The sequence below is a fragment of the Schistocerca americana genome, chromosome 7 (genome assembly GCF_021461395.2).
Source record: "Schistocerca americana isolate TAMUIC-IGC-003095 chromosome 7, iqSchAmer2.1, whole genome shotgun sequence".
In the NCBI taxonomy this organism is placed as follows: domain Eukaryota; kingdom Metazoa; phylum Arthropoda; class Insecta; order Orthoptera; family Acrididae; genus Schistocerca; species Schistocerca americana.
In genome coordinates this window covers 116,552,360-116,565,364 of record NC_060125.1, presented here as the reverse complement: position 1 = coordinate 116,565,364, position 13,005 = coordinate 116,552,360, and the positions used below count along the sequence as shown (strand labels likewise).

Here is a 13,005-nt window from a genome sequence, read left to right as displayed (position 1 = left end):
ACATAAAACTCAGTGTGGGGTGAACCTGTAAACCGGACCTGAAATAACATCAAACGTTTCCACTAACGAATCACGAATTTCGAGGGAACTTGGCTGCACATTACAGCTAGACTTAGCAAAAAGAAAACTATCCATACGTTTATGTGAGATCAGCTTGGACGGCTTCGTGACAAAGAATCAGCCGGAACCGCTTCTTAAAACTCACTTAAATTAACACAAAAGACGATACAACGACGGAAAACCTGTCACAGAAGTCACAACACGCCTTATAAACAACGAACTGCTACGCCTCGAAACGCTACAATAGAACGGAAGAATAAACACGTCCGGCTATTCGCCGCTCCAAGCGGAATTGCATTAGGCTATGCGAACATGTGTTACGTCCGGACGCGAACTTCCAAATGACACAAACCGTGTTTTTACAACTTACACTCGTGCATCTATTGTGTATTCCTGTCCAAAGGAACAGGCACTGCGGCGACTACAGCCGCTATGAAATACATGAAACGTACTCGCAGTTGCGCATATGGACAACGATCACCTGTATAATGGAACGACCACAATGATAATTTGTGCGGGACGGTACACGAACCAGGACAACCCGCTTATCGCGAGTGATGCCACGACTTATAGGTTATCCGAACTCCATATGTCGTCAGTGTCTACAACTTGAACTCTTACATCCATCATGTATATTCCCCTATAGGGGAGACTTTGTAACTGAAAGCCCCTTGCGGATTGTCGGTGGACAAATACGATACTGCAGTGAACATTCTACCGTACTCCTGAACAAGACAAAAACTGCAACATCGTCTTCATCCGCCGACATCAGGCAAGTGACTTGAAATTAAAATAACTCCCTTGTATGGGAATAATGAATGTACCAGTGCAGGTAGTAGACACATGGTTGACATCATATGGAAATTTGGGTCTGGCCCTGAAACGTCTTCAGATAAGCTAATGGTAACGGGACCATTCGCGATAATCGGGAAACTTGGGCTCGAGTCTCAGTTTGGCCAAATTTTCACTGCCGTCAATTCATTATACAGTTGATGATTTTACGTGTTAGTTACTGTGAATGCGTTTCACGTACGTTATTTGGTGGCGGACAGGAACCGTCGAGAATTGCGCACAGTGGTTGTGAAAATCCACATGCAGTCAATGGAACAGTTCACTCGTGAGTTCCAAAGCGCCAACGCTGAAGTACGGAGGAGGTTTTCTTTTTAAAATGTGAGGTTATTTTTCACAGTTAGGATGTGGTTCCATTACTGCGCTTCATACAGCGATAAATGCGTTTCACTGCATTCGGTACCTCATACACTAAAGGAATAGTTCGGAAATGATGAATGATTTTACCAACATTGTCACAAAGCAGCACCCGTGAGGGAATGGTTTATGGATCATAACATTCCAGAAATGGACTCGCCTGCCCGGGACCCCGACGTGAATCTAGCGGAGCTCCTCTGGCAACAGCTATAGCGTTGAAATCGCTCCAGGTCCCTGCGTTCAGAATCTCTACCCTCTCTGGTTTCAGCTCGTGGGTAGGAATGCGCCGCCCATTCCCATACTGAATGTGTCCTCGGCAGATCTCAGGTCATCATAAAGGCGAAGGGTGGACAAACACCCTGTTAACCTTCACTTTCAGCTCTCAGGGTACTTTTTACCGGATAGCGTAGAGGTCTGTACCCATTCACGAATGGAGAATGAAAAGAAATGCTGTGCGCCGTTAACTACCTGATTTCTTCAGTGAGGTGCCAAGAAGACAGCATGAGGGATGAAGTTTATTAGTACTTTTTACCATGTGATAGAGACCTTAAAATTTTCCAAGAAGGTTCTGACGCTATGGACGGCGTCTCAGTTATAGAGACTGCCATTTAAGACTTTTTAATACCTCTGTTACACTCTCCAACGCTGACTGTTGCATCTCAGTGGCGTCGATTTTCGTATGATGTACCACCGATGAGAAAGGTTTAGTACAACTTAAAGGGGAGAATTTGTGTCTTTCGTAGAGAAAGACTGTGCTATTGGACAAAAATGTGCTTACTTGCCGACGTACATCCTTTTCACATCACTACAAGTTTTGCAAACATTTTCGAGTGTCCAAAGCTCATCACTGAATACCGTTATGGATTTTGTTATAAAATATGCTTCCATGTCTACGATAACCTTGTCATTGGTCGAAAAACGTTTTCCACCACAGTTGTATCTGTGCTTAGGAATACGTGCATGTCAAGGGGTGACACAGTGCACGTTACAGTGATTTGTACCTCAGCTTTCTCGTTGGCTAAGGACGTCCTTACAATCTGATGATGAGAAGTGGATTCTTTTGTTTGTATTACAGGCCAGTTCTTGCGTACTCTTTTCCTTTTTTGTCTTGTTAGACTGGAGGCATACTGTTCGTAACCAATTTGCTTTCCTAGTGAATGTGGAATTCCTAATCGACGAGCAAAATGGATCCAATAACTGAGCGACTGCTACCACGTGGGAGGCGGTCTTTAATGTAAGCGAATGGAACGAAGGGCCGGTAGACGCGCAGCTACATCGGCTCTAGGCTCCAGAACCCTGCACGATGAAAGACGACTTCGAATATACTCTTTCTTCTCAGGAGCAACGGCCTTGCCGCAGTGGATACATCGGTTCCCGTGAGATCACTGAAGTTAAGCGCTGACGGGCGTGGCCTGCACTTGGATGGGTGACCATCCAGCCGCCATTCGCTGTTGCCATTTTTTCGAGGTGCACTCAGCCTCGTGATGCCAATTGAGGAGCTACTCGACCGAATAGTAGCGGCTCCGGTCAAAGAAAACCATCGTAACGACCGGGAGAGCGGTGTGCTGACCCCACGCCTCTCCTATCCGCATCCTCAAGTGAGGATGACACGGCGGTCGGATGGTCCCGATGGGCCACTTGTGGCCTGAAGACGGAGTGCTTTACTTTCTTCTAAGATACATTGGCTGTTGCCAGAAGGAGTATACTTAAAGCCTGCATAAAGAAGTTAATATTTAATGGCATATTTTCAACGCTTGTTTTATAATACAACTCGTCAAGCTCAATGTCATGAGAAATGCAAATGAAGGCGTTGTGTAGTTTCTTCCACTAACTAAGAATATGGAAAAATAAAAACAGTACAAACAAGATGTCCGATTGTACAGTTACTACTATCGATTCGCCCCTGCTTCACTCTGGTAGCACTAAGTATCTACGGCCGGAGAACTTACGATTAAAAAAAGATGTCAGTAGTAAGCTGGTAAGCAACTGAGCAAACATTTGAGCTACGTACACAGAATGTATCAACTATAACTATTACAAGAGCTAAATTACAAGTAATAATACACAATGGTGGCAAAAGTCGTGAGGTACCTCCTAATAACGTGTCCGATCTCCTTTTGCCCGGTGTGGTGCAGCGACTCGACGTGGCATCAACTCAGCAAGTGGTTGGAAGTTCCCTGCAGAAACAATGAACCATGCTGCCTCCACAGCCGTCCATAACTGCGAAAGTGTAGCCAGTGCAGGATTTTGTCCACGGACTGACCTCTCGATGACGTCCCATAGATGTTGGATGGGATCAATGTCGGGCGATCTGGGTGGCCAAATCATTTGCTCAAACTGTCCAGAATGTTCTTGAAACCAATCGCGAACAACTGTGGCCCGCTTACATCACACATTGTCAACCATAATAGTTCCATCATTGTTTGGGAACATGATGTCCATGATAGGATCTGTTGGACCAGAGGACCCACTCCATTTCATGCAAATACAGCCTACACCATTATGAAACCACTACCAGCTTGCACAGTGCATTATTAACAACCTGGCAGCTTGGCTTCATGAGGTCTGAGGCAAATTCGAACCCTACCATCAGCTCTTACCAACTGAAACAGGAACTCTCCAGATCAGGCCACGGTTTTTCCAGTCCTAAAGGGTCCAGCCGATATGGTTCCCAGCCCAGGAGAGGCGCTGCAGGCGGTGTCGTTTTGTTAGCAAAGGCACTTGCATCGGTTGTCTGCTGCCATAGCCCTTTAAAGGCAAATTTTGCCGCACTGTCGTAATGGATGTTTTCGTCGTACGTCCCACATCCATTTATGGAGTTATTTCACGCAAACGTTGGTTGTATGTTAGCCCTGACAACTCTACGAAAACACCACTGCTCTGGGTCGTCCGTGGTGACAGGTAATGCCTGAAATTTGGTATTCTCGGCACACACTTGACACTGTGGAGATATCGGAATACTGAAATTCCTACATATTTCCGAAATGGAAAGTCCCATTTGTCTAGCGCCAACTACCATTCCGCGTTCAAAGTCCAGTAATTCATGTTGTGCGGGCATAATCACGTCGGAAATCGTATCACATGAATCTCCTGAGTACAAATGACAACTCCGCCAATGCACCGCCACTTTTATGCCTTGTGTACGCGATACTAGCGCCATCTGTGTATGTGCATATCGATGTCCCATTACTGTTTTCCCCTCATTGTAAGTTGCAACTTACTTATAAACTGAAACATGCAATAACCCATAATCAAACAACGAAACTAATTCATCGAAAGACGCGTATCGTACAATACTTGAAGCATGCTACGAACGTCCATCCAATCTAGATGTCAAACAATAAATGGGATATCGTGCCCCACTGGTTATAGGTCAACAGCGTGGACGACATGCCACGAAGTGAGGACTGATTCTGCAAGTTAAATGTCATATTTTTGGGTTCGGGTTCAAGAAACCAGGTTGGGATAAAAACTTTTATTATCTATATTAATTAAATCAAGATTCGTATTTTGTACTCAAATTACCTTAACTGAAGTTTTACTTTGTGTATCTTGCAAGCCATACAATTTGTCATTGCGAATTTGGCTTAACGGATGGTCGTACAGTGTGAGAAACTTTTCTTCAGGCCTGTCTGACAGAAACAGTTCCTTCATATCACTTTTATACACGGTGTCGTAGGAGGAATGGTCAGTATTCATGGATATGACAGGAATCACCATTCGAGGCAAAAAAGTGTAGTAGACTCTAAAATGCATACTTTAAGAGCTATGAACGCTTCTTCATCTTCGTTATCGTGAAACAACTCTCTGCTACTGCGAGCTCTTTGCTTTTAATATTTTGAGAGGTGATAGCATGGATGAAAACAAGGAAATAAAGTGGAATGAACATGGTCTATGAAGTGCATACCTTACGAGCTCGGAGCACTGTTTATCTTGGATATTGTGAAACAAATCCATTCTATTGAGTAAGCGCTCATAGCTCTTAAGGTATGCATTTTAGAGCCCATGTTTATTAGACTCAGATCCTGAGATCGGCGTGCACATACTGGCAGAAAATGCGGCAGAGGACATTAATTTAGAATATGTACTCACTTGCACACTTGTTGGGCGTTTCATTAGAGTCTGTTGTTTGTTTCACTTTCCCACAAGGCCACCTTCCTAGCACACTTTCAACGTTTGCAAAAGGTAAGTAAACAGACCAATATTAGGAAGCAAAAAGTTTTAATACTCTGTCGTTTACGTCTTACTCAAAACTATTTTGAAATCGTTTAAAATTCCCCGCTCAGTAGTTTAGGAGAGGTTTAATTTCATTTCACTGCGTTAGAGACGTTGCGTTTATGGTACACTATACGAGTAGACAGAGTGCTGAATGCTGCAGCGGACTGTCAGTTTGTGCACACGGTGACTGAAGCAGAGGTCTGTGTCCTGCAGAATATACGGAACACGGCCAAATGTGGGAAGGCGCCTAGCAGGCAACTGACTGCGAGATAAAAGATAAACACTGGGTACATACGGCAAGGCTTACGCGTTACCCAGCCGCGAAACGTCGCCCAACCAGATCCCAAGTGCACACCCACCTGCCAGACACGGCTCCACTTAGGATTGTAGTGTCAACGCAGTATCGCACAGCATCAACAGTACCTCAGGACAGCATCACGACCGTGCCTACAGTGGACGCCAAGCCATGCCAAGCCAAGCTGTTCACTCTAAAAGTGATCGTAAGCTGTCCTTGACTGTTCCAGAACTAGGCCAGAGTTAAAGACAGATGAGTGCAACTCAACACTGAACTACTGCCACGTAACGTCTACATACTAGTGTATTTGTAAGCTTTCTGTGATAGATTGTAGTAAACTGTTGTTAACCTGCAGTGTCACCATTTTGTCATTGATGTTGCCCAACGCTGTTTGGCCCTGTGACAAGGCTGTGTACGAGAACTTGCCACCTGCAACCACACCATCTCATAACAGCAACTACCTTCGGTGGTAGCGTTCCGCTTCTTGCCACGTTTAAATGATGGATACCAAGACTCGTCACGACTGTACAAATATCGCATCGCCGTTCCCCCCCCCCCCCCCCCCCCCTCGGTAGCGGAACTGATCTCAAAAGTCTGTGTATATATTGTCCCGGCTAGTTAAGAACCATTCCCTGCCGTGTGGGTCGGGTATAAAACATCTCTGAATCACGTTGTTAATCTAGTCGTGTGAACCAGCAGTTGAAAATTGATAGCGTTTTTCCACAGAGATTTCATACACTTTCAACCACGACGGATCCAAAGACAGTTTTTCTTTATTGCTCTGGAGTAAGATATTAATTGAGTTCCAGCTTATTTTTACTAATTTGTTTCCCTGAATAATTTGAATTAGTTACTTTAGCAGTCTGTATGCATTCGTTGAATCCTATTAAATATGTCTGTAAAAGATTTGTCAGCTTCGTTCAATAACCATTGAATGTTCACAGATATTATTGTCTACGTACTAGCTGATTATGCAATTCAGTAAACACTCATATATTTCTGTTTTATTGACAAATTAAGTTCTTAAATTAATGAGAGATGGCACTAGGTGATCAATGAAAGCAGAGTTGATCCTAGTGTGTTTCGTTTCGGTATGAAAACAGTCAATCAGTACTACATTCTTTCATGTATCTATCACGAAAGACATGATTTCCCATGAAACTGTCCTTTGCCATTAATGACCGATAAATTATAAATATGTCTCTGGGCCTTACAATGTCTAAGCTTCTCATTTCTCACGGGGGTTCGAAACCTTTCAATGTCTGTTCAGCACAAGCCTTTTAACGGGCACTATTTTTCACTTCTCGTTTATTAGCGGAATCACATTGATAACGAGCGGCATGGATACTTGTGTGATAAGGTCCAAACTATTTTCGTTCCCAATACTCTTTAACAATTCGTATACAACGAATAAAGTCTTAATTCAACATAAAAGTTACCGTATTGTCAATAAATCTCTTCACAATCGTAAGTATACGATGGTAGCGTTTCGTTTAACACGTACAATCACCATTCACTTGAATATCAATGTTCGTACACCCAATCACCGCTAATTGACTCCGTCTCTAAATTTATCCCAAAATAATGTATTCTCCACCACTCCAATAACTGATCCAGTTCTAAGAATGCAATTTAATTAGGCTTCTAATCCCATATTTCCGACCACCACGGAATAACTGCGAACACACTCGCCACCGCTGAAAACAAAAAACTCAAGACATCTAACAATGCTGGGCATTGGTTTATACATTACATTTAAAACAAAACGCAGCTGTGTTATATCTTTCTTGGATTCCCTTTGTAGCATTTTGCGTTACTCTATTTCGAATATCTACTCTTTGTAAAATTTTAACTATTATTTCGAAATACTACTACCGTTTTTTGGCTCTTAGGTCATTTCGTATTACAGAATGTAATCTAACACTCGTTTCTGTATAACCACTGTCTAAAGAGCGGTTACAAACAGACAAGTGTGCATTTGATTCAGTGTCCTTCCTTTAGACTGATGCAGTGTTCATTCGTAACCTGAGGGTGGTCGCGTGATCGAAAATGCCTGCCCGTGAATGGATACCAATTCCAGCAGCTATTAGTAATTGATGCTGTCCTTTAAGAACATAGAATCTGTGCAGCACATTTTACAGAAAATATCTTCATAAGAAGAAGATTTTGAGAAATACGAAGAGACAAATATTTGGAATTTCCGTCATAACCACAATAATTTTTATCATTGTCAGGTTTCGATCGTCTAAATCGGACACCTTCAGATATACGTGCTTACCACGCAGGACCATTATGTATGGTCGCCATATGCAAAACTTTAGACAGGATTTGCTGCACAGGAGGACTATGAATTATCGCCATACGTAAAATTTTAGCCAGGGATGAAGGGAAGAATGACGCGCCGTGGCATACATCTCCCAACTAGGCTGACAACCCCAGTGGTCACCGATCTACGCAGGTCTATGTTCACAGCCTTAGGGTTTTGTTGCAAATCCTATGGTAACTCGTAGGGACTTCAGAAGGTAGATTACATATGTCATCCCACACTAAAACCATGGAACATTGTCGTAAGTGCCGCGCGGGAATAGCCGAGCGGTCTCAGGCTCTGCAGTCATGGACTATGCGGCTGGTCCCGGCGGAGGTTCGAGTCCTCCCTCGGGCATGGGTATGTGTGTGTTTTTCCTTAGGATAATTTAGGTTAAGAAGTGTGTAAGCTTAGCGACTGATGACCTTAGCAGTTAAGTCCCATAAGACTTCACACACATATTTTTGTTGCAAGTGTGTTTACGATTCCTGCTTAGGTACGGGTGACAGGTGCGTCTCAGTGCGCAGCTGAAATGGCGCCACAACGGGAAACGTTCTCTAAAGTTGGAGTACGTGGGTCAGTACGATTCTTGTGGGTAAAGCGTCAAAATTACACACAGATTCAGCTCAAATTCTGGTGCAATACGGACCATAGGCAGTGTCGCCTCCAGCCGTAGTAGAATGGTGCCAACAACGTGATCAATATTTGTGGCTGATGCTGATTATAAAGCCCGATGTCGCACCATGAAATCCCGATCTTTTCGACAAACTGAGAGAACATCTGAGGGAAAGAGATTTTCCTACAGTGAGGACTTACGACAGCTGTTCTCGAATGGATCCGTGATTTCTATCGTTGAGGAACTAAAGGATTGGTAGATTGTCCCGACCGTTCTTTGCAGAGAACTGATGACTACGTGGAACAATAGTGTCACATATCTGCGTCACTTTGAAGTGTAGTGCAGCATTCAATAAAAGTTTCTCGGTCTGCCATAATAATGTGTAGTTTAATTTCTGGAGATCATCATATATATGAACTTATTGAATCTGAAACGGTAAAGAGTCTGTTACGTATACTTAGAATGATAGATCTGATCAGTGCAGATATTCTGAAGGGATACAAAACGTTTCAGAATTTAGCAGAAAAAAAAAAAAAACGTATCAGCAGGGACTGTTGTGTATGTTGTCAAATACCTGCTGTCGTGCTGAAGGCGAACTGTTTCAAGTTTTCGACTGTAGACTTCGAATAGCTGTTTTCACACTATAGTGAAATGCTCATCAACAGCCTAATGTCTCAGAAGAGAACTTCGAAATTAAGAAAACGCCCTCTTTCGGAAAAAATTTCACCAGTGTATTGTTGCAGAACCAGGTTTTTGTAAGTGTTTCTTTTTTTGAATAATGTAAATAAATATGGTGCATGAGCTCAATAACTATTAACTTGCAACATCAGCTGAAAAAAAAGAAGAGTAAACAGTACTCGAAAAATAAGTAACCATAAAATAACACCGATATCAACGATCAAAAGCATCGATACAGACAAAGACGACACCGAAATAGGCTACAAAACTAAACAGATTTTTCTTGTCCACACTCACAGTCAATTATTAATACAAAGTGGTTGGTACTCTTGTGATAAGCCTAAGACGTAAGCTATTTCGTGCAGCTGTAATCACAAAGGCTGGATGGATATTATGCAACCTTCAAGAAACGCGTGAAGAGTATCTGTTTATTCACTGAGAGGACGTCGGAGAAAGTGTGTTAATCTCAACGAGACTACGTCGAAGGGCATACGCATAAGTCATCTACATCTACATCTACGTGACTACTCTGCAATTCACATTTAAGTGCTTGGCAGAGGGTTCATCGAACCACAATGATACTATCTCTCTACCATTCCACTCCAGAACAGCGTGCGGCAAAAACGAACACCTAAACCTTTCTGTTCGAGCTCTGATTTTTCTTATTTTGTTTTGACGACCATTCCTACCTATGTAGGTTGGGATCAACAAAATATTTTCGTATTTGGAAGAGAAAGTTGGTGACTGAAATTTCGTAAATAGATCTCGCCGCGACGAAAAGGTCTTTGCTTTAATAACTTCCATCCCAACTCGCGTATCATATCTGCCACACTCTCTCACCTATTACGTGTTAATACAAAACGAGCTGCCCTTTTTTTCACCCTTTCGATGTCCTCCGTCAATCCCACCTGGTAAGGATCCCACACCGCGCAGCAATATTCTAACAGAGGACGAACGAGTGTAGTGTAAGCTGTCTCTTTAGTGGACTTGTTGCATCTTCTAAGTGTCCTGCCAATGAAACGCAACCTTTGGCTCGCCTTCCCCACAATATTATCTATGCGGTCTTTCCAACTGAAGTTGTTCGTAATTTTAACACCCAGGTACTTAGTTGAATTGACAGCCTTGAGAATTGTACTATTTATCGAGTAATCGAATTCCAGCGGATTTCTTTTGGAACTCATGTGGATCACCTCACACTTTTCGTTATTTAGCGTCAACTGCCACCTGCCACACCATACAGCAATCTTTTCTAAATCGCTTTGTAAGACCGTAAATTACAGCATCATCTGCGAACAACCTAAGAGAACTGCTAAGATTGTCACCCAGGTCATTTATATAGATGAGGAACAGCAGAGGTCCCAGGACACTTCCCTGGGGAACACCTGATATCGCTTCAGTTTTACTCGATGATTTGCCGTCTATTACTACGAACTGCGACCTTCCTGACAGGAAATCACGAATCCAGTCGCACAACTGAGACGATACCCCGTAGGCCCGCAGCTTGATTAGAAGTCGCTTGTGAGGAACGGTGTCAAAAGCTTTCCTGAAATCTAGAAATACGGAATCAACTTGAGTAAAAACAAAAAATAACAAAAACAAAGAATAAAAAAGTGAAAATAACGATAAAAACTGAATGTCCCTCACTCGCAGCCGGCGTGGGCCGGGCACCACGTACCTTGTAGGGCCCCAGGTTGTCGACGACGCAGGAGAGCGACGCGTCGCGGCCCAGCGCCACCGTCACGTTGGGAATGGGCTGCAGGAAGCGCGGGCCGTCCGTCACCGCTGCAACACACAACCGCACCGCCACACTCAGCCGCGTGCTGGCTGCAGCACTGACACACAACTGAAACAGGTAGCTACATTGTGTTAACTGTAACACGGCAGAGTTGTGAGAGGAGTGCTGGGAGAGGAGGAAGCAAGCATTGGCTGGCGAGGGGCGCGGAGCCGTAGAGTGGGCAGGGGGGGGGGGGGGGGGGGACAAGATACGCCTACCAGTTGCAGTGCTGGCACTACAAATTGCGCGTCATGCTTGCACGAAAGCAGACGAAAAGCTTGGAAGTAAAAGTCGCTTTAAATGTTGTTTGTAAACGAAACTGAAATCGTCATGTACATTAATATATATATATATATATATATATATATATATATATATATATATATATATATATATATATATATATATGATATGTATACTATGCGCTCACAAACCATTCATCCGATTGCAGTGTACTGTAATATGAATGTGTTTCGAAATAATACAGTAACCAGTGGTGTTTCCATACAAAGCAATACGGTAGCAAGGAAAAATAAAATATGAGGTAATTCGGACGAAATATGGGGCTCCTTAAAAGTGACCGCGAACAAAATATTTGAAATGGAAACTCATCTTTTGTTGCCAGGCGTTTGTGGTGATACGCCAGGACGATTCTTGGAAAACTCTTTGAATCTTCCAATGCTACGCATGCTTTGTCCAGTGTATGTAGCAGCTCTCACTGGTGATTTGTAAATGGGGTGAAGCAATTTTTTCTGCTCGCTTTCCCTTTCGCAGCATTCAGTCACACGCAATATAATTTTGCGAGCATCGCTACGTAATACTGCGTTTCCTTCTAACCGTAGGCCTACCGGTAGGGGTTGTTGGCGACTTCCGATATGGGCCAGCAACTGCCTCTTCACTCATTTTGATAATGTTTTGCACAATTGCACAATAAAAACACGCAGAACAGTACAGCGCAAAACAAGAACGAAGCAGACGACAATGGCTACCTTGTACAACACAGTCAGCTACGTAACGTTGGCAGCAGTCGAAACTGCGTGCCTACCGAAGCCTCCCGACGTTTACCGACTTCTACCGATTCAAGACTAGGGAGAGGTCTGCCATCTAAAAGTTTACGCACTGTATTGCTCACTGAACACGAATGTGACAGTGCCATTACCCCTTAGCGGGGCGTAAATTCTGATTTAGAGAGAAAAGTCTTCTGCTGTCGGGCACATTTCATGCCGTATACCCATACACGCGTCGGTTTGTCGGTAGGTACTTTTCCGTCTCACGGACTCTCTACTAATTTCTCCGTCTGATATTTTAGCTTATCTTTGTGTGAAGACTGTGAGTTTATGTCTCAATGAGTCGCCTGTGCTCTCATCTTATTTTTATCGATGTATTAGGTTTCGGGTCTGCGGTATCGGCCGCTATCCGGTCGGCCGCACTTTCAAATACGCGCGCCGCCAGTTTCGCCACCACGTTCCCTATAGCCACCACAGAGGCATGGGGCACTGCTACGAACAAGTATGACACAACCTGCCGTTAAAGTTTGGGATGCACGCATTTACGCTGTAGGCCATTTCCCATGATAGATGCACCCCCACTCTTATAGACACTTCCTATTGTAGATTCATCCTGCTACCTAGAAGCACAAAAATTTGTGCCTGTTTGTTCTTACGCCCCTCACTATACACTTAACAGGAGGTAGGTCTAACAATAAAAGAGCCCGCGGTTCTGGGAAGTAGAGTAAAAATGCGCGAGTGTGTCAAGGTGATTTGCTTTAAATGACTTTGAAGATGCCAGATCAATCGAAAAACTAATTTCCTTATTTTCCATCTCCAGGACGTAGTCGCCTTTCTTTGTGCTAC

General features: G+C 43.5%; 1 protein-coding gene across 1 annotated transcript in view; it reads right to left on the bottom strand.

Annotated features, from left to right (window-relative positions):
- LOC124622754 (limbic system-associated membrane protein-like) overlaps positions 1 to 13,005 on the bottom strand; it is a 719,050-nt gene that overhangs the window by 186,111 nt on the left and 519,934 nt on the right. The window contains exon 3 of the mRNA XM_047148543.1: positions 11,054 to 11,160. Coding sequence (XP_047004499.1) covers positions 11,054 to 11,160 — 107 coding nt within the window. The remainder of the gene's footprint in view (positions 1 to 11,053; positions 11,161 to 13,005) is intronic.